The 23,224-nt window shown below is 37.7% G+C and overlaps 1 protein-coding gene and 1 long non-coding RNA gene across 2 annotated transcripts in view; one reads left to right on the forward strand and one right to left on the reverse strand.

The window, feature by feature from the left end:
* The window catches only part of gbe1b (glucan (1,4-alpha-), branching enzyme 1b), a 123,054-nt gene extending 120,900 nt beyond the window's left edge, over positions 1-2,154 (reverse strand). Inside the window, exon 1 of the mRNA XM_046862394.1 lies at positions 1,923-2,154. Coding sequence (XP_046718350.1) covers positions 1,923-2,020 — 98 coding nt within the window. The 5' untranslated portion in view covers positions 2,021-2,154. The remainder of the gene's footprint in view (positions 1-1,922) is intronic.
* On the forward strand, positions 2,037-5,927 carry LOC124394259. Its single transcript, XR_006927467.1, has 2 exons — positions 2,037-2,164; positions 5,587-5,927. It is a non-coding gene; the product is annotated as an uncharacterized LOC124394259 (long non-coding RNA).
* The last annotated feature ends 17,297 nt before the right edge of the window (positions 5,928-23,224 follow it).

The following is a 23,224-nucleotide window of genomic DNA, read 5'->3' on the forward strand; positions in this document are numbered from 1 at the left end:
ATGGCTGTTAGCTTGCTGCATTTCATTCTCTTTTAAGAGCATTTGTCTTCTACAACAATAACTTATGTTTTAAAATGTGATTACTGCAGTTTTACTACATTCAAATGCTTGTTTTAAATTTCTGTATTTAATTTATGCATCCTAGATTTTTATATATTCACTAATAAACAAAATATCTATTTTTTTTTACAAAAATTGCCAAAACAATATATATATATATATATATATATATATATATATATATATATTATGCACGGTTGTCAACTTGTCACCTACAAAATACAATATAAATGTTGATTTATACAAATTTCTTCACCTTTCATACTTAAATGTTTTTTTCTTTTACAGATAGAAACAACCCAGTAAGAGAAAATGTGTTAGAAGGAAAAAAATCCCCCATGCACTCCTCAACAAGCAACCGCTATAAGCTTTAAAATATCTAAATTTAAGATAATTTACTTTATATGTGGCTTTTGCATTTATTGAGTACACTTTTTACATAAATACGATGAATTAGGGTTTTATATAGTTATAATGGGGAAAAAAGTAGCGGCTTATAGTCCGGAAAATACGGTAATTAATTTTTTTTTTTTTTTTTTTTTTTTTATCCGATTAATCGTCCAGTTATCAAAATGATCATTACTTGCAGCCCTAGAGCAAACAGTAGAGTGCAATACTTGAAATATTGCACAAATTATACTAATGGCTGCTAACTAATAAATAATAATAAATAAATAAATAAATAACACAGTCCTTGGTGTAAAGTGTTTGGTGCATTAGCAGGAACATGGGAACGAGTGGCAGAGCGCTTGGTTTGTTATATTCGCCTCACAGCTTAACTTTTTTCCAGAAAACTTTTTCATTAAGACTAAGACATTTATAGAGATATTTATACATCTGGATTAAACCCATTCAAGTGACGTGACCATTGAAACAGGCCAATACCATTCAGAAGTCAGTAACAAGCATTTAATGACGTGACAATTCAAACTCTAATGAGCACCATAGGTGTAGACACTCCAGGATACTGTGAACACTTTATTTAGCAGACAGTGCAGGACAGTTTGGTGATTCTTCTGCGTCTAACACATCCAACTACCCCTGATAATGACATGTGCTTTATCAAGGAAAATAAGTGTGACTCCACTAGGAGTAAATAAACTCCACATATTTTAAAAACATGATCTTACGTGTGTTTATCTGGTATGAAAAGTCATTTTGAAGTACTGCATTAAAACATAATCAACGTGGAAAACTTCTCTGAGATAAACATTCAGACTGCAGCTTTAAAAGGGGCGTGACCTTGGTGTTACGTCACAAATGTCAACTAGCAGGATGTAGGGTATGTAAAAAGAGACCCGCTAACTTAATCAGGAAGTGGATCAAAGTAATTAGAAATGTATACAAATATAAAATAAATCGTTGTATATGCCTCCTCTTTAAGTGTGTGCGATTTCTGTAAAAAAAAAGAAAGTGTGACTTAGCACAGCTAGCCCAGAAATTACCCGTAGGAATAAGTGGCCGCGTCCCAAATTCACCCTAGTCCTTATCGAAGTGCACTACATAGGATATGAATAAGCAGAGTTGTCACCAGGCCATACAGCTTATACAGAGCAATTTGGGATTGAACCTTCTGTTTGGAAAAGGATGCCTGGACAAACTTGCTCGGCACCTGACCTTCACGGTGACTGCACCATAGACTTTGCAGACCTCAGAGTAGTAAATGGTGTAGCGGTGTCTCCCTGTTTAAGCGCTAATTTATTAATAATAAAGGCTATTTTTAAGGACTAGGTAGTTGTTAGACAGGAGGACGTCAGAACGGTCAAAGACAAGTTGCTGTTCGTTTAGTCTGGTCTGAGTGCGCCAAGGCCGTTACGAACACGTACTGTGGTGCAAGGCGAAAACTTGAAAACACACTGTACCTCCTTTCATAGTCCTTCACATACGGTTTGAGATAAGGGTCCATTTGTAGAGGGATGTTGAATTCAGGAATAGAAAACTGGGCTTCTGTATCTGCCATGTTCGCTTCAGGTGAGAGCAATCGACCGCCGAGTGATTCGATTTAGCAGCGCTGAGGCTGTTGACGCGCGTTCTAGGTTCAGTGAAGTGGGAGGGGTCGTCCGAGCTCATCTCCTACTGGTGAACACGGATCACGTGACTCCGGGTAAATTGGGGACACTAACTGCGCACTTGGAAATAAAATCATTGATCATAAATACTGCACATGTGTAACTGTCATTAAATGTACTGATACTACATACGGGTTTTCTAACAATAATGCTCTAAAATAATAATAATAATAACAACAACAACTATAATAATAATAATAATTGAAGACACATCTTTTAAAGGGGGCGTGTCCTGAGTGTTTTCGTCACACCTGTCAAACTTTAATAACGCTACATAATAATAATAACAATAGTACTACTACTACTAATAATAATTATTATTATTGTTATTATTATTAATTTGTGTTTATTTTTTTATTTGTTTGTTTTTTATCTATAATCAAATTTTGATTTGCAGGATCAAGAAAAGTGTTGAACAGAATTTTATTCTACTTTTTTGACTATTTTTAATAGTCATTATACTTTAATAATGCTCATGTTAAATTGTGTATAAAATGATAAATAATTAAGAACTTAGAATTATTATTATTATTATTATTATTCAAAATGACTGTCATTTTGATTTGCAGGATCAAAAATTACACAGAAAGGAGCACAGAACACATTTATATATTTAATATTGGTTAAACTTTAATAATGTTAATATTAGCTATTAAACAAAATTGAAATACATGAGAAATTAGTCATTTGGGTAAACTTATATTATATACTTATCAATTATACAGAAACTAACCAAATATATTATACTTATAACTATAAAAAAAAGGGGGTCACCACAGAGGATTATCCGCATGTTTGTACGCTGGATGCCCTTCCTAACGCATCCCTCCCCATTTATCCAGGTTTGGGACTGGCACTAAGAGTGGCTGGGGTTGGTTCCCTGACCGGGGATCAAACCCGGGCCGCAGCGGTGAGAGCGCCGCATCCTAACCATTAGACCACCAGGGGACCTTTAGTAGCCCAGCCATTAGGGTTGCATAAATGGTAAAAAGTAAATGGGGAGGGTTGCGTTGGGAAGGGCATCCAGCTTAAAACATGTGCCAAATTAAATATGCGGATCACGAATAAGAATTTCATACCAGATCGGTTGAGGCCTGGGTTCCAGCATGGTACCAGTGAAATTGGGCTACTGTTGGCCAAAGGAGGAGAAGGAGAGGAGGAAGAAGTCTACAGAGATGGCAGGAAAAGGAGAAGTGTAGAGTTGGTACTTTAAATGTTGGTACTATGACTGGTAAAGGGAGAGAGGTAGCTGATATGGAGAGGAGAAATGTAGATATGTTGTGTGTTCTGGAGACCAAGTGGAAATGGAGTAAGACCAGGAACATTGGAGGTGTTTAAACTGTTATATTATGGTGTGGATAAAAAGAGAAATAATGTAGAGGTGATCCTGAAGCAAGAGTACAGTAAGGGTGTAGTGGAGGTGAAGAGAGTTTCTGATAGGGTGATAACTATAAAGCTGGAAGTTGAAGAGGTGATAATAAATGCCATCAGTGCTTATGCTCCACAAGTGGGTTGTGAGATGGAGTAAAAGGAAAAATTCTGGAGTGAGTTAGATGAAGTGGTAGAAGATGTACCTAGAAATGAACGATTAGTGATTGGGGCAGACTTTAATGGGCATGTTGGTGAAGGGAACAGAGGTGATGAGGAGGAGATGAGTAGGTATGGCCTTAAGGAGAGGAATGTGGAAGAGCAGATGGTGGTAGATTTTGCTAAAAGGATGGAAATGGCAGTGGTTAATAAATATTTTAAAAAGAAGGAGGATCATAGAGTGACATAAGTATTGGTATTACTTATTAGTATTGCTTTGGAGGTGAAGAAGATGAAGAGGAGCGTGAGGACTAAAAAAAGAATAAGATGGTGGAAACTGAAGGAGGAAGACTGTAGTCTGAAATTCAGGGAAGAGGTCAGACAGGGGCTCAGTGGTGGTGAGGAGGTGCTGGATGATTGGGCAACTACTGCAAAAGTGATAATGTAGACAGCTAGAAAGGTACTTGGTGTGACATCTGGAAAGAGAAAGGAAGACAAAAAAACTTGGTGGTGGAATGAGGAAGTGCAGGAGAGCATAAGGAGAAAGAGGTTGGCAAAACAGAATTAGGATCGACAGAGTGATGAGAAAAGTAGGCAGGAGTACAAGTAGATGCGGCAGCAGGTAAAGAGGGATGTGGCGAAAGCCAAGGAAAAGGCATATGAGGAGCTGTATGTGAAGTTGGACAATAAAGAAGGAGAAAATGATTTATACCGATTGGCCAGACAGAGGGACCGAGCTGGGAAGGATGTGCTGCAAGTAAGAGCAATAAAGGATGGAGATGGAAATGTGTTGACTAGTGAGTAAAGTGTGTTGAGAAGATGGAGCGAGTATTTTGAGCAGCCGATGAATGAGGAAAATGAGAGAGAGAGAAGGTTGGATGGTGTGGAGATGGTGAAGCAGAAGGTGGATAGGATTAGTAAGGAGGAATGAAAGAAGCGATTAAGAGGATGAAGAGTGGAAAGTCGTTTGGACCAGATGACATACCAGTAGAAGCATAAATTGTTTAAGAGAGATGGCAGTGGAGTTTTCAACCAGGTTGTTCAACAAGATTCTGGAAGGTGAGAGGATGCCTGAGAAAAAGAGGAGTGTGCTGGTACCGATCTTTAAGAATAAGGGAGATGTGCAGACCTGCAGTAACTACAGGGTTATAAAGTTGTTCAGTCACACCATGAAGTTTTGGGAAAGAGTAGTGGAAGCCAGGCTGAGAGAAGAGGTGACCATCTGTGAGCAACAGTACGGTTTTATGCCAAAGAAGAGCACCACAGATGCCTAATTTGCTTTTTAGAATGTTGATGGAGAAGTATAGGGAAAGTCAGAAGGAGTTGCCTTGTGTTTAGAGAAAGTGTTTGACAGGGTGCCGAGAGAGGAGTTGTGGTATTGGAGATGGATGATCTGCTGTGGCGACCCTTAATGGGAGAAGCCAAAAGAAAAAGAAGAAGAAGAAACAAATAGGTGTCAGAAGCCTACTGTATACCACAATAGACTTTATTATTATATTTATTGTTGTTATATATCAAATAATAAATATGGTTATAGACTCTTTCCACTTCAGTTTGGCATGGGCTTTGATCAGTTATTCATCTTGTTCATTCATTCATCATCATAGGATGATCAGGCCAAACACAACACAGTTTATACTGAGATTACACATGTAATCTCTGTAATAGATATATTTTAATATAAATAATTCCTTGACACAATTCAAGATTCGTTAAATTTGTAATTACAAAAAAAGTGTGGCGGTGATAAACCTGAATAAAATCATACTATTTCTCCATGGCAAGAAAATGTAAGCTGCATGCAAGCCTTTTCTCTGATCTTTTTAGAAATAAATATGTGGCATGGTTATTTCCAGAGAAAGTATTTACTTTAGAAATCTGACATTCTCTGTAGGAAACACAAATGTAACATACTGTATCTTTTTACCAGCAGGTTGCTGCCATTGATGTCGCAGCACCTGTGAAAGTACCAGCGATGGATGAGAAAAGCAAATAATGGAGTAAATGAAATGATAATTTAACTTGTGAAAATAAAATGTAAAACAGTATGTATTGAAAACAAAAGAGTAAAAAGCTCCATATAATAGTTTCTATCTGTAGAACAGGTGAATGCAGTTCCAACGAAATGTAAACAAACGTGCAGATAAGAAAATTGCTCTTTGAATATTTGCACTGCTCTTAATCAAACTAAAATGTATTTAGCCGACCAGAGTTTGTGCAGTTATATAACAATGTTCAAATAAAGTACTAAATAAATAATTAGGTTCCTTTCAGGTGCTTTAATTTTATTTTTTAATTATTATTTATATATTTTTTATTCTTTGTGCACTCTTTTTTAATCTTTTTTTAATCTTATTTATTTATTTATTTATTTATTTATTTATTTATTTATTTGATATATTTTACAAGAAGATAGCATAGTCTATCACAAGAAGGTAACAGTTACACAAGTATTAGTACCATGGACTTAAAAACGTTGAGATTTTGGATTTATTATATTTTAGAAAATATATTTATTATATTATATTTTAGGTTGTGGAAAAGCAGCTCACTTCTGCTTATAGAATCACAAACATCTGGATTAGATTGCAAATATAATCATATAGCAGAAAATAATGATATTTTTATTCCTTTTTCAGTCAATTTAAAATGTAAATTGAACATGTAGTTCATTGTGTTCTGTAAAGGATAATTGTACTCTGGACGTGTGACTTTTTTTAACATCCTTTTTTTTAAACATCATTTTGCTGAATAAAAGCTCAACGAATTCATTTGCTTTCTAGGGAAGCGGTCACCTTCCCTGAGAAAGCTCGACGGAATGAACTGCAAATTCCGTCTTCAATCACCGAAATGGCAGCGTAATAAAAAATGTATTACTCACATAGCTTATGATGTCTCACTGGTAATGTGATCAAAAGCCAGTCTGATTATTGCCAGCTGGGGTCATCGAGCACTATAAAGGAGCAATCATTTAAATATTAGCCATGGAATATTCATGAATATGGAAAGTGAAGGTCAAAGCTGTGCACAATGAGCTAAATATTCGACATATAGTCCTCATTTGCTTTGTAAGGGATGGTATGTATGATTCATGAATGAACTGGAAGAAGATATTTGTGGAACGGAAAGAGGTTGGGAAAAAAGGTCATGGCGATAACAACTGTATTTTATGTCTGTCAGATTGTTGCTACATGGCATTGTAATATTTATCTGTCTGTATTTAAGACTTCACTCCTTTTTTTAGCTGTTTAATGGTGCAGTGATAAAAAGAACTTATCCATTTAAATTAGTTTTATAGCTTTAATCTCTGTACTAATCGGTTTTCCATGTATGAATTTCAAAATGTAGCTAGGACAGCCAACATTTACTGACATTACAATAAATAATACACTAATACTGTACTGTATATAAGTATAATCATGAAAACATATTGTAAAGACCATTTTGTATTCGTTGCTAGGACCATAATTCTCATTCAGAAGGTGTTTTTCATAACAGCATGTCTAAAAATAGTGCTGGTTATAAAATTCACAAGTTTAAATAATTAGTAATATAGTAACAGTTCACATGTATATACAGCAAATAAGCTGTAAGTTAAATAATAAATGAATACTAAATAAATACATACATGAATAAATAAATGCAGATTTCTATAGAAAATGTTTTCAACATGGAAGGAATCTTTAGTGTCAGTCTTTTCTAACATTCAGTAAACCGCAATGCGAACATTTTAAATACTAAAAGTAAAAACAGGAGCTATAGATGTCTTCAGGACAAAAAGCACAGTGTGCCATTCATCATTTGCCAAATTGTTGCAGTATAAGTGCAATAAAACATTTCTGGACATGATTTTGTAACTTTCTGGGTTGTAAGAGTAACTATGTGCTGAACAGCAAGTAAGTTTTAACCAAGTTCCAAAATGTCACTGGTAAACTTTAAATGGTGTATTGTGATGAACTTTAGATGGGGGTGGTGTGTGTGTGTGTGTGTGTGTGTGTGTGTGTGTGTGTGTGTGTCTGTGTGTGTGTTTTGTGGTGGGGGTGGGGGTAGTTGTATTCATTCTGGTAATTATTATGTTTATAAATAACAATCTGTGTTTTGTTTAATTAAGCCTAATCAGTGGAACTTTCCCTAAAATCTGTCCGACTCTAATTGCTGCTGATTGAAAAAGCACTGATAGGCAGAAATGAATAGATAATATAGGGGTACATTGTTCTCATGGGAAGTCATCTACATCCACGACATTAAAGAGAGGAAGACAGTGAAAAGATCTAAATTTGCAGTTTGGTGATGAAGGTACTGCTGGGAATGTCTGTGTACACAAAGACTTATTGCATTGGGCCAAAGGGAAGTGCAGTGCCTCTATGTTCAAAATGATAGCAAGGCATAAAAAGTTAAAAGAAAAACCTATATGTAGCATATTCATTAAAACACTGGTAATCAACCAGCTTTCAGAAGCTAAGCATGAGTCATGAAAGTCAAATATACTCAAACAAACACAAGAACTGTCTGTTACCTTGAATGTACTCAGGGCATGATATATTAAATAGGGCAAGTTCAGATATATTCGGACAGTTTTCTTATTTCCATATTGTTTAAGCTTTCCTCTTATTAGTAAAGCAATATTTCCAACAAAATATTTATTTCTATATATTTGTTTTTATTTTACAACATAATTAATATAATGGTTATTCAACATGACCATATACTAATATAAAAACCATGAGCCAAGAAAACCCTAAATAAAAATCTCTGCATAATCAGTAGTAGGTGTAAGCAAGGTTCTATATTTATTACACACATACACCCACAAACATACAAACCTCCCCTCTGCAAGTTTTGAATGGCAAGGCTAATTCTTCAGTTTTGAAACTTTAAAACATACACAACAATGCCAGAGGCAAGAAACTAGAGTTAGCGCAGTGTCACTGTGGCTACTCACTCTGAAACAGATATAAGTTTGTTTTGCACATGCATGAAAACTTAAAGAATCCACAACGCTAGTATTAGCTGCTAACCGGATAGTGGCTAATGCTAGCATTATAGACTTTTCAGAGTTTATGTCCAGCTTCAAGTATTTATTTTAAGAGGAGAAAATCCTGACAATTCTGCATATCGAGGGAGTGAATAAATAAAAAAATGAAAGGAAGAGTATGTTTTTGTTAGAGTAAGCTGTAATTAGTAGAACAGTTAAGTAGATCATATCTTTAGAAAATTAAATACTAAATGTAACACACACATACACACACAAACACACACTTACACCTGCAGCTGTGCATTTGGTACCTGGGCCTTTAGTGGGGACTTACCCAACTTAATCCACCTTTTAATACCACCATTATCATGTCGCAATTACAGAAACTATAGAAAAACTATAGAAAAACGCAATATAACAACGCGTGGCATTACAGAGTGAGAGGCATTTCACATATGGAGGGTGAAAACCATTTTTACTAAAGCAAGCTCCAAACCTCTACACTATAACCACAACTGTGCCACCTACATCATCTGGAGCAGTTCAGAATCAATATTTATCTAATAACATGACAAAAACAAATGTAAATTTTTTTTTCAATTAAATACAACCTATCCACCAGAGATGCAGACTCATAATTTGCACCGCTCCTCAGAGTCTGTAAGACAGTGGTATCGCTAGTATTCACTGGTCTGGAAGTGGAAAACAAACCCTTTCCGGGATGAGACAAGCTAGCTAGCTTCAGGGGTTGGCCAACCTCTTCTCACGATGTCTAGCTTTTCTTGAAAATGGATTCTTAAGAATGTCCGTGACCAAATCAATTTCTCTTCCTTCATTAACCATTGTGGGCTTAAAAAATTCTAACTCAGATGAACAGCTAGCTGGACCTGTTAGGCGAATTTATAATCTGATTGGTTAAAGAAAGACCCATTGCTAATATAGTCTAAGGTACATCAGGCCAGCGCCACTGATTCTGAAGGCCCTGGATAGATTAGACTGACATGCCAACACGTAGAGGCTGAAATCTAATTGGACAAAAAAATCTAACATCTACATATAAAAACTGGAAGCAGTGCAGCCAAGAGAAACGATATGAAAATGAAGAGAATAGACAGTTGGTAATAAATTAATACAATTTCATGGAACAATTATTAGAATTTAGGTTGTAAATGTAGGTCAGTGCTTCTGATAGTGTTTAGACCAGCAGAGAAGGCCTTGCTGGACCTGATGGCCCACCACTGGTATCACCCAAATGTGGGCTAACAAATGTAAACTATTTAATATATATATAGAGGAGACAATACTTGTGACCTTGACACTCGCGACTTTTCAGTAGGAAGTGTACTAAAAAAAACTCATAGTGGCTTGAAAGTCCGGAGTAACATTTTACTAGTTTGTACTAATAAATTACATAAACATTTTTTAAAACTATTTTATTATTGTATTATCAATTTAAAGAAGTAAATAAAACATTTATGACTAATAATTCACAATTTCTGTTGAGTTTAGAGTTCAGTACATGTATAATTACCCTTGAAAAAGAATCATCAAAAGGAGAGAGATAAATCTTTACGATTTTATGTTACGCGTGAGGTGTCATACAACATAACCCCTATGAGTATCGAGGTTGCACTATATATAAATAGCAGGGGTGGACCAGCCCACAGCATTCCAAATGTCTTGGAGAGAATCCCCAGAGAAAAAAAGGCTGTAGAGGCCGCCACACTCCGGGTCGAGTGAGCTCTGAGTCGAGTAAGTCCCCAACTCTCTTTAGAGACAAGATGGCCAGTAGAAAAACAGTCTTGACTGCAAAAAAATCTCAAGGGCACCTCATGTAAAGGCTCAAAGGAAGCTTGGACAGATCCCACAAAGGCACTCTAGGTTGCACCTAAGGCCTCAGCCTCCGGGTTCCACAGAGGAAATGTGTCACTAAGTTTTTTTTCAGAGATTGTTCAGCACGCGGAGCATGATATGCCGCAATAGCAGACCTGTAAACCTGGAGGGTGGAAGGAGATAACCTTTTGGCAAACTGTTCTTGAAGGAAATCCAGCACTGGACAAACCGGGCAGTTAAATGGATCTTACTGAGGTTTTTCACACCATATAGTGAACAGGCCCCATTTGTGGAGGAAGGTATGAATTGGAGAATAGTCTCTACATCATCAGCTGAGAGAACAGAGACTTAAAGCTGCGTTCCCACAGGGGCCACAGCCAAGCCTTCACAACTCCGGGTGGGGGTGAATAGGGTGACCCCTGCCTGAAAGAGGAGATCCCACCTGAGAGGAATTTCCCAGTGAGGGTGTTCGAGAAGGGCTACCAGGTGTGCAAACTATGGCCGTCCTGGCCAGCAAGGGGCTACCAGATGGAGATGGACTCCATTCCAGTGGACACTCTCCAGAACTCCTGGGAGCAGCACAACAGGGAATACAGGCGCAGCCTCAGCCATGCTGGTACCATGTTGTCCAGTCCAAGAAGAGCTGGGTGAGTGAGGGAAAACCAGAGGAGACAGTGTGATGTCTCTGGTGTCACAAACAGGTTCACTTGCACTCTGTAAACTTCCTCCATATTTGCCCCACCACTTCTGGGTGGAGCAGATTCCCCAGGCCTTGACCGTTGCCTTAAAAGGGCTTCTGCTTCCTGGTTAAGGCACCCTGGGATGTATACTGCCCACAGTAGGATCTGTCATGCCAGCTTGTAAAGGAGGTGAGAGTACAGACCCCCCTTGATGGTTGATGTAAGAGACCATGGATATGTTGTCTATATGAACCAGCACATGATGGCCACTCAGGTCTGAAAGGGAAATGCTTCAATGCTAGAAGCACAGCCAGCATCTCCAGGCAGTTGATTTGCCACAAAAGATGGGTCCCTTTCCAGAGACCTAGAGCAAAGCGGCCATGATCGACCCCACAGCCTGTGAATAAGGCATCTATCTTTAATGTTACGTGATGAAAAGGAGCTCCCAACATGGGGTCCTGTGACAGGAACCGAGCTTTCTACCACATGTCTATGGCTTGTAAGGGCCTTTATCATGCGGCACGGGTTGCCCCTCCAGAAAAACCCTCTGGTCCTGAGCCACCACTGCAGGGGTCTCATGTTGCCACATTTGTCTCCAAGTGGCACCATGTTGGATGCAGCTGCCATCAGACCCAGCAGTCTTTGAAACTGCTTTACAGTAGGCGGTCCTCTGTACTGGATTAAACACACTTTTCTTGGTGCTTAGCACAACTTATATGAGTGAGTATCTTGATCCTGAGCTTTATGAGTGAGCGGTTCAGCTGACACAGATCTAAAATGGGATGCAGGACTCCATCCTTCTTGGAAACTATGAAGTACCAGCTGTACAACCTGGACTTTCTGTCAGGGGTAGGACTGCTGGGGTAGGGACTACCCCGACATCCTCCTTCAGGTGTTTATTTCTTGTTCCATGCTCGGGACCCACCAGAGTGGGAAACACCCCATTGAATCGAGGTGGCAAAGACCCAAACTGAATCTTGTAGTTTTTTTCTACAGTGCATAGGAACCACTTACACACCCCACTCCTCTGTCACTTCCTTGGGCTTTCTTGGGCATGGGTTCTGTCTCTGGACATCACGATGTGCACTCATACTTGGTTGGGGCTGCACCCAACGAGCAGCATTGTGAGAGAGGCGAGGAAGGAAACGTTGGAAAGCTGCCGACTGCAATTTAGCCTCCTGGAACCTGTTGTCCACAGCATTAACAGCGTCACCAAACAGGCCAGTTGGTATGACAGGGGCATCCAGAAAAAAGGCACTATCTCTATCGCTGAGATAGACCGGCTATAGACCGGCCGGCCGACAGGTCTGTGGCATAATGCAACTTTAAGATGTCGTCGGTTTTAAAATCTCCCTCATCCAGCTTCTAAAGCAGGTCAGCCTGGTATGCCTGCAAGACTGCCATGATGTGCAGGCAGCCACCGGCCTGACCACCATCGTGTACGGTTTTTCCACCAAAGCCGAGGAGTTCCGAAGGAGCTTGGTAGGCAACACCGGGGCCTTAAGGGACGATGCAGCAATTGGGGAGGGTTTAGCTTGCAAGCGTCTCTTGTGATGTGATGTGATGTGATGTGATGTGATGTGATGTGATGTGATGTGATGTGATGACAGAATCTTTTTATATTTTTTATAAAATAGGAAACAAAGTTTACCACAGACATTTGGGGTGGGTCAGCATTTATATATATATATATATATATATATATATATATATATATATATATATATATATATATATATATATATATATAAGTCATGTAATTTCTGTCCAGCTGTTTTATTGTGAGAGTTTAGAAACATACATTGTGGCATTTACATATTAGGCCAGAAAATATACACTGCCAAGTTAAACTGGCCTAATTTACCTAACATCACTTTGGTAAGGTCTTAAAAGGAGGTAGCTCAGGATTAAAATTTTTCATTACAAAAAAAAAATTCTATTAAAATTGACTTGACTGGCAGCCTGAAGTTGACTGTATGTTATAAATCTAGAAACTGTGGTTAAAAATGATCTAATGGGCATTAACTGTCATATTTAGGGCAATGTTTAATATTGTTAAATATAGCATGACCTACAGTGTCCATAGTTCAGAGGTATACACAATTCCTGGACAGTACTTGGAATTAATTTATAAACGTCCCATTGACCTTAACTGACCTGAAATCTTATGTTTTGACTGTAAAGTAAGTGGTGCTCGTAGTAGGGGCTACAATATAAATGTAGCTCCTCAAGAATCTGACTTTGACTGATGCAAATGTACATTGTTAAAATGTATTTGTGTGTATTAGAGTTTTAACCAACAGTGACCACCTAATTTCTGAAAGCTTAATATTTTTCATCACATTATCACATTGTCATTGCAAATGGGTTTTAGTTAATCTTTTACATTAGTAGTATGTGCTGTAGGTGAGCATGAAGGAGGAATCCAGTTTTCTGACCTCATCTAGACTCCCACTAGACAACAACTGTGACAGTTGATAAGCAATTTAACATGGACTTGCTTTATTTATGCCAACATTTGCTAGCCAACTAACCATGACAACTCCTGGAGCTCAGGGACAAGGATGTGCTGTTGAGAAGGCCACAGGATTTATCCATTATGCTCTTTTTCTTTCAATCCACTATGCTTTGTAGCATATTTTTTTTGACAAGAAGAGTGAAGAATCAGTTGGCTGATGCTTCCGGATGTCAGGTTAAAGCTTCTGCTTAGTTTGACACTTCAGTTCCAATTGAATAGTTAAGGAAGCAACAGGTCAGTCTAGTTCAGCATTTTAGCACCTTACCTTCTACTGGTAAATCTGCAGTGTCATTTTCTTTACATGTACAATTTAAAATAAAGCTATAGTGTATAGAAAACCAGAGTAGACACAATAAATACAAATAGATTACTATTTAAAAAGTGAAACGATCAATTCTGTAAATTTCAACTAAGATCAACATTTATTAGACAAAATGAATATAAATAAATGTTGTGTGTTTTAAGATGCTTTTCTACTCATCACAGATGTAAAGAGTGACTGTTCAAGGTACCTTAGCCTTTCTGTCAGCACAAACCAATCCAACCATTCTTTTCTGGCAGCAAGGTTTATTTTTAGCAGATGGTTCATTCAATTTGAACATGTTTTGTTTCTTTTTGTTTTTCCCACTTTTTTCCACAGTCTGTGTAATCTGTAATGACTGGAAATCCCAGGAAATGAACAGTATCTGAAATACCCAAAGCAACCAATCTGGCACCAACAACCATGCAACAGTAAAAGTCACTGTGATCATGTTTTCTTCATACTAAGGTCTGATGTGAATTTTATACATTGCACTTTCTACATGTTTGGCTGTAGAGGCATTCCTATTAGCCTTTCAGTGTATGTTGATACATACATACATACATACATACATACATACATACATACATACATACATACATACATACATACATGAATACATACATACATACATACATACATGCATACATACATGCATACTAACAATCAATACATTATTGATGGAATAAACAGATGTGTTCTAAATAAAGATATAAACAGAAGCCAGAAAGCTTCACAGGGCATTAGGGCTGAGGACTTGGATCCCATGGGATGCCGCAACAAAAGAAAAAGAAGCCAGCTATAAAACTCACAGGTCAAGCTGCAGGATGCACTTTGGACCATTCTTGTATTGTACTCACTTTCAATACCAGGTTGAGTTGGATCAAGAGAATCTCAGGAAAATGGGTGTGAAGTGTGAATTCACCCTAGACTGGATGGCAGTGCATCGCAGGGCTTCATGCACACACATTTATACTACACACCTTCCTTCAGAACCAGTGAGGTAATAATCTAAGCAAACCACCTACTGGCATGTTATGGGGAGTAAGAGAAGACCAGAACAGAAGTTAAAATCAGAAAAACACACAGAACAGAAGAACATACATACATGCAGTACTTAAAACCTACATACATAGATAACTACTTATTCATTACAGTCATAATTTTGAAAATGTACTTTGAGGTGTGACTTTGGGTTTTATAAAGGTGTAATAAACAAACAAACAAGTAAATAAAGTAATAAATAAGTAAATCCATTACCCAGCAGACATCTGACAAATGATAACTGGCAAATGTTTCATGCTGTAATGTAATAGCTGCAGAAATGCCCCAGGGATACAGTGGAAACTCTCCAGGGGGAAGCATCTGTTCCATGTTCTTTACCATCTTGCTCCTATTTACACGCTAACAAATAGTACTTCGCAGATCGATTTATTCTTTATCTCTTGCTGTAGCCAGTAAGACGAGTTAACGTTGTTAATCCATGAATACCAGTCTGACAGTTTTCATGTGGTTTTAGTTGCCTGAGGAACATGTGTGTGATCACACAAACAAATTTATCTCAGTGTCTGACTCATTATAAACGTTATGTTGATTTACACAGATATGCAAGAAAACATTTTATAGAGCAACAGCTTTTTAAACAGACGCTGCAGCTCCTGATGGAATTGACTACTATAAGCTGTTTTTGCTCAGAATAAAAAGAGTTTCCTGTTTGTTTATCAGAATGTAATAGCCATCAGTTCCCCACAGACAAGAGGGGGAAATGAATAAAAAAAACCCTAGAAAAACACTGACATGAACGATTTTCTCACAACAATTGCAATATATGGAATGAAGCATTCAGTGATGTTAAGTTAAGCCCACCAATTTTTTAAAGATGGTTTGGTAAACAAAAAGGGCTGCTTCTGTTCCGTTTCACAGCATAAAAATTTTGGTAGAGGCAGGCACTTCAGAAAAACTCAAATCAGGCATTAACCTCCAAGAAACAGTCAAGCATGGGCTTACATTTCTGTCATAAAATTTTAGACCCTGAACATTTTCATGATTTTATGGTTCAAGTTGAGTCTATGTGCCAAAATGTATTGTTCTAGTATTCTAAGCAAGTTGGCTTCATTTGCGAAGCATTAACAGACATGCACATACACACACACACACACACACACACACACACACACACACTAGAGTGTTCTTTTTTTGCCATTGCCTAAGCTGAATGCTCATCCTCAGTCTGAGCACATTCAGAGAGCTGCCTGTGAATCCCATCACATCCACATAATCAAAGGCATTTTTCTGTAGGCCTGGGATGTACACCTGGTACGGACAAGGTGAAAGCACCGAGGCATGTTTTCTGTGGTGAATCGAGCATTCATTATAAGAATGATTGTGTGAGGGTTTTTGGCTCTGTTGCAAATACCTGTGGGTATGTTTTGTGATTACATACTGTAGTCCTGTTCACTTTGCACAGAGGCCTGGAGTTGGTTTGGGGGAAAACGGGAAAAACTCTTCTAGAATACTTGAGTGGATTATGTTTAAGGTGAAGTCAGTTCAGAAATGTAGACAACCTAGACATTTACTGAAGTCACTGCGTCACTCCTTAAACCGGATTTAACTTGGGAACAGTTTTCTATTTGTATTACAGAAGGACATATAGCTGACTAATAGAAAAAAAAAGAAACATTACTATGTAGTTCCATTCCTTTTTGTATAAATACAGTATAACCCCAGGATCCTTAGTTTCACATAATGGTGGTTCCAAAATTTTAAAGAATATTCTAGAATACAATAAACATTTTCAGTTAAAATTTCGCACTTGAGTAAACTGAAACACATTCTTCTCCTTCTGTTCAGCGTATCCATGTTATCTATCATTTGGTCACTTAGTGACTAAAGGGATAGTGTAAAAAAAGGAAGCTCAGTGGTTAAGATGTTGGGCTTTCAAAAGAGTTCAAATCCCACCACCACTAAGCAGCCACTGAGTCTTTGAGAAAGTCTTGAGTCTTTGAGATGTATGAATGAGATAATTGCCTGACAAATGCTGTGAATGTAAATTTAGTAGCCGTCTCGGATATCAAATCAACTCCCACTTTTGAAAGTGCTTGTGTTCAAATAACACTTATTTTGCTTAAAGTAAATGTATTATTGTGCTTAATTTATAGGCATGTACAGTGTGTAGTGTTTGCTACTGTGGGTTCAGGCATCGGCTGGGATGCTTAGAACCTATTCCCCACAGACACACCGATCCAAAACCGGCAGCGCTTGTACCAAACGTCCAATAATTGGTTAATCTGAGAGGCCGTTTTTTCAGAGGGAGCCAATTCTATCTGAACTTTTAGTGCCATTTTTCTCATTAAAATAACCCCATAATAGCACCCACTTGATTGATCTGGTACTTTAAAAGCGTTTTACAAAGCTGGGATAATGGAAAACATAAACGTCCAGCGTGTATCCACACACACTCAATTCGCTCACAGTGCTAAAACACCATGGACGTGTCATCAGATAACTGGCTGCTGTTGGGAATAGAATGAGATGTCAGGGATCGGCATGGGTGAAATACGACTGCCTACCCATAATTCCCTTATAAGTCGGCAGCATTTTTGGGCTATGTGAGAAGGTTAACGTTGAGCAATGAAAGGAGCTGAGCAGAATGGGAATGAGGCTAATGAGAGGTGATAAGATTCATTCCAGACCTCAATTTCAGGAGTTGAAGAACCAGTTGGCTTTGAGACGACATATTGGAGTGAATGAGAGGCGGGGTGGAGGTCCTAATAGAAGCCATTAACTGGTGAGAAGAAAGGTGATGTTCCTGGATTTCATGGAGGTGAAGTGCAACTCAAAAGGGTTTAGCTAACACGTTTTTTTAATTTTTTTTTCTTGCACTCAATGATATTTTGCCATTAAAGAGAATCTAGTCTACTGTGATCCTGCCATTCTGCCAAAAACTATTCTGGTTTTGCACAGAATGATAACAAACACACAAAAAACTGTTCTAAATGTAGAAAAACAAAAAAGAATTTTCAGATTGGCTTAAACAAAGAGAAAGGCTACTGTAACTAAAAAACACTCTATGCAACCATTGTAAGCAGAAAAGCATCTCAGGATACACATAAAAATTGAGGTAACAGGCCTTTTATTTATTGTGCATGTTTTTTTTTCTTCCATTAACAAACAAATGATATTATTATTATTATTATTAAGGTACCTTGCATATTATACATTTTTTTACTTAGTCTACTTGTGAACCTGAAAATACATAAATACAAAAGCACTAAGAATGTAACGCACAACCCACCCAAACTATGAGGTTTAGGGTAAGACTTAATTACATGTGCTAAATAAGGGTGACAAGGAACAGGTGAATAAATGGTTATTTCTGACATGGTCCTGTAAACTGCAGGGGCTGATGGAAGACTTAGACCTGTGGCTCTAAGCAGAATCTTTTCACATTATAAACTCCTGATATAAACTCAATATAATAAACTTAACATTTTAAAATAGCTGTAATTACTATGCTAAATTGCCCCTAGGTGAGAATGTGTATATAAATGTGTGAGAATGGTTCCCTGCAGCTGACTGGTATCCAATCCTGGGTGAAATACTTTTCTTCTTCTTCTTCTTCTTCTTCTTCTTCTTCTTCTTCTTCTTCTTCCTTGTCTCAGTGTTAACTGCATTGGCTCCACATTCATTAGAAACCTGATGAGGTAGATAAAACATTTCATATAGATAAATGAATGATGGATGTTTATTATTAGTCTGGAATCATTTGGAGTGTCTGCCATGTAATTCTCTGTAAATGAGCTGTTACTATAGAAATGATAACACATCAGAACAGGAGCATTCATATAATGTGAGTCTGCACTTGTGTCCAAACAACTGTTATCAAAATTAATTAAACACTTCACAAATCAAATTTTATAATTGGACAATGCTGATATAAAACACACTTCTGATAATAAACCTCAAAAATAAACTATACCAAATTTGTTTAAAGGTTTAATCTGGCACTGTGCCAATACTTACCACAGAGCCTATGCTAATGAGATTCAAGAAAACTTAAATGTGTAATTAATTCTAGACTGATTGGTTGAACACTGCACATAATAATAAAAAAAAACACTTCAATCCAGCCTTTAATCCCTCTTATGCTTATTTGACTCACATAATGAAAATGACTAATTTATATCTGAAACATGTTCACACATTTCACCAAGGACTATTACATAGTCACTGTCACTCCATGCTATATAATGACCTGGCAATCATGACTAATCAGTGTCAGCTGTGAAAGTTGTTGATGTTGAATTATATATAATAGTACATTATTGCCACACTCTGAACACCCACCTCAAGGCCACCAGAGCGGCAAATTACTTAGTAAGTCATTATAAAAGCAATGATTTCAGCTTGTGGCTTGTTTTGAATAGTTTCCCTGTGTAGATAATGTTCCCTGTGTAGATAATGCAAGGTCAAACAGGAAGGATGATGCTGCTCTTCCTGGAATCCATTAGCTTTCAGGTCTGCATGAATACTTGACAAAGGACGTAAAAATGCATCCAAAATAAAACTTATGACATACGACTCAGTCAACAGATATTTAAATTAAAACTCCATTTATTTCTATGATATGATGTTTGGGAAAATAAACTGGAATTTCAGCCATAATGGCTTGTCTCCATCCCATGTATGCAAATAAAGCCACGTATCGTTCTCATTAACTCATGATGTGTAGCCTTTATTTGATCCTCCTAGGTTGCCATTAGGTGTTGGGCTTAAGACCTTTCAACCAAGTATAACTCACTCTAAGCCCTGACATTTCAGAGATAGCTCAGACAATCCCTCTGCTCCCTGATCCCTCTGCTCTACTGAAATACCATACATGTTGGTGCTACTGTGTCTGCTGGCTGATTGATACTTGCAGATAAAATGTCAGAGGGTAATTTCTGACAGCATTGCTTTCTTCAAGCCTAAATGTATTGGCTCGTAGATCAAAAGACCTTCCCTGTTTTCGCACCTGCTAAATTTATAGGATCATTAGAGATGTTCGCAGGTTTGTTTCAGAAAGGTTCGATAATGACTTTGGTCAAATGATAGGAAAGTATGAAATGTAAGGTGAGAGTGGCAAAAAAGTTAGGCTTCAGACTTTACCCTAATTTTCAAGTTAAAGCTGAGTTCACCCTTTCCCAAAGGTGGCTTTCAGTACACACTGAACAGCTTATTCAATTTGTAACACAAGATGAGAACTAGCACTCTGATTACTTTAATGGCCTTGGTTAACCTGAGATATTTTATCACCTCAAACAATGAGACAGATAAACCCGATCTGATTGCACCACAGCATCCCATTTTATCTAAGTATCAAAGCATGTCCCATTTTCCTGTGGTATTATCCATTTGAGAATGAATAGAATGTGCACCTCATCAGCAGCTGTAATCTTCTAATAGAGTCAATGTATTCCAGGATGGCTGCGATGCTACAGCATCAGCATCTGCCTGTATCTCTTAATCAGTTCAAAATTAAATCTATAAAATGGATTTTATTTTCTGTGATTGCTCATGTCGACAATAATTATAATCCCTGCCACGAAGCAGAACGCAGCAAACCTACTGACTCAAAGGCACCTCCTCAGATTCAACACACTCGCTGCTTGTCGTGCATTACAAAGCCCAGGAATCTTCTGGGAGTGGATTGGCTCGTCACCATCTGTGCTATGATTCCTAAAAACAAGTTTGTGCAGAAAGCTGCTGGGGGAAAAGAATGACAGGCCATCACCTTATCTGGGAAAAAAACATGCATAAACAATGTGATGTACATGTCAAAAAAATTGGGTGCAAGCCTGTGTACAGACATTTTGGAGGCTAGGGGCAAAAAGAATAAAGAAAATAATCCCAGTGCCTCCTACACCACGTGTGCACCATTAATAACCATGTCCATCATATGGCTTAGTTTTGAAGTTATTCCTTGAACAAAGCTTTAAGATGCTTCCTCTAAATGCAGTCATTATTCAGAATTCTTTTACAAAAAAGGGGAGGGGCATTTTTGTGTCAACTGCAAGTAGAATAAAAAATGCACGTTTTTATTATCTGCCAATCATTTATGTTGTCAATCCTTTAGGACTTCTCATTTAGTGGAAAAGGTCTGGTCCATTAAAGCCTCTCCATTACATTCCTGCTGCCTGACTGACATTGCACCTGACCTCAGCCTTTCATTTTACAGATGGTTTAGCCATTTTGGGTGAAATCAGAACACATTTTGTGTGTGGCCGGGTCACTAGGCACCCTGGAACCTAGTTACCCCTTATTTAAGCAGGGTTCAGGTAGTCATCTTTGTATCTTGACATTTGAAAGATTATATTATATTTAAGTTGGCCTTGGAACACTTAAAGAAACACTTGGAGATCCCAAGTGAGGACTTGGAATGTGTAGCTGGATACAGAAGTCCAGACTGACCTTCCCATACTGTTTCCACCATGACCCCCATCAGGACAAGTGCAAAGAAAATAAATGCAAAATGAATGAATGAATGAGTAGGAATGTGTGTGTGTGTGTGTGTGTGTGTGTGTGTGTGTGTGTGTGTGTGTGTGTGTGTGTAAGTATTGGCCATTTAAATTTGCTCTGACCACATCACTCTTGCCTAGCATCCAGTCAGCTGCTAGAAAATTGACAGAAGGAAATGATACTTTTTCAAGGCCTCTGGCATCTAAAGCCTTTTCTCGAGTATGTGAAGGAAATAGACTTGCCAGTTCTTTGGAGGAACATCAACTGCTCCATGCCATGCACCTGCTAGTTTAGAATCTGCCTTTTAATCAAAAACATGTCTGCATTGACCATGATAATATGGTTGATTATGATTTGTTGGTGGAGGGCTCATCCATCTGATTGCATGACGCTGTGAAAGACATGCAATGGGAACAAGTGTGTATTTCAAAACATCAAGATGTGTTGGTGTGCCACCAATCAAGTGGTTAAAGTGCTTCCTTATATGCAGCATTTAGTCAGTTTGAATTAAACCCTGGTTCTTATTTCCTCCTCATTTTGTAAGGTGAACTAGTGTAGACATCTTGACCAGAAATCAGCCCAAATGCAGGAAGTAAACCACACATGCTGTGTATTCTGGGTTTGAGGAAGCAATTTGTAGGTATAAAATGTTGAACTGAGCTGTGGGGCACAAACTGAGCCAAAGGACAGAACTGTATGAATGTCCCCCAGTAATTTATTGAGCATTGTGTTCTCCATGCTCGGCTGATTTTTGTGATCTCTGCATGAACTTTGTGTACTGCAACTTTACATATTAGCAACTAAAAATATTTAAAATATAGTCAAATTGATTTAATATTTTTCTTGTAAATGATTAGAATGTCACACAATGAAACAACCAAATATAAGTTTAATATACCTTTTTTCTTTACTGATTCAAAGCTATACATTTTCTAATTCTTTTAATACATTAATGTGAAAAAAAGAAAGTTCACCTTCTTTAAATTATATTGTTTTACATATCTGGGCATAATAAAAATCACTTTTTTCTTTATTATAAGTACCTCATGATTCAATAGCTTGTAGAACTGCCTTTAGCAGCAATAACATGAAGTAATCATTTTCTTAATGACTTTATCAGTCTCTCACATCGTTGTGGATGAATTTTAGCTCACATTTCTTTAAAATGCTTTAGTTCATTGAGGTCTGTGGGCATTTGTTGATGTACATCTCTTTTAAAGTGGACTTTAACTGGGTCATTGCAGCACCTTGAGCTTTTTCTTTTTCAGCCATTCTGTTGAAGATTTGCTGGTGTGCTCAAGATCATTGTCCTTCTGCATGACCCAATTTTAGCCAAGCCTTAGCTGTTGGGTTTACATTTGATTCTTTGCAACACAAAGGTAGGTTTATGGTCAATTAAATGACTGCAAGATGTCTTGGGTCCTGTGCCTGCAAAAAAAAAAAACAAGCCCAAACATTAGTATGCTCTGTTTAGTTTTTCCCAAATGTGGTGCTGTGCATTATAGCCAAACAATTTCCATTTTGGTCTTATCTGTCCAAAGAACATTGTACCAAAGTTTTGTTGTATTATTCTTTTTATAGAAAAGATGTATTTTCCTGGAAACCCACTCCAAACAAACCATACTTGTTCAGGTTTTTCCACATGGAACATGCTAACTGAAGCCTGAAGAGCCTAAGATGTAACTCTTGGGAGGTTCACTATTATGAAGATTGGCAACTGTTTTTATTATTTTCCACTTGTAAATAACCTTCCTTACTGTAGAA

This window comes from Silurus meridionalis, chromosome 12 (assembly GCF_014805685.1).
Source record: "Silurus meridionalis isolate SWU-2019-XX chromosome 12, ASM1480568v1, whole genome shotgun sequence".
Classification (NCBI taxonomy): domain Eukaryota; kingdom Metazoa; phylum Chordata; class Actinopteri; order Siluriformes; family Siluridae; genus Silurus; species Silurus meridionalis.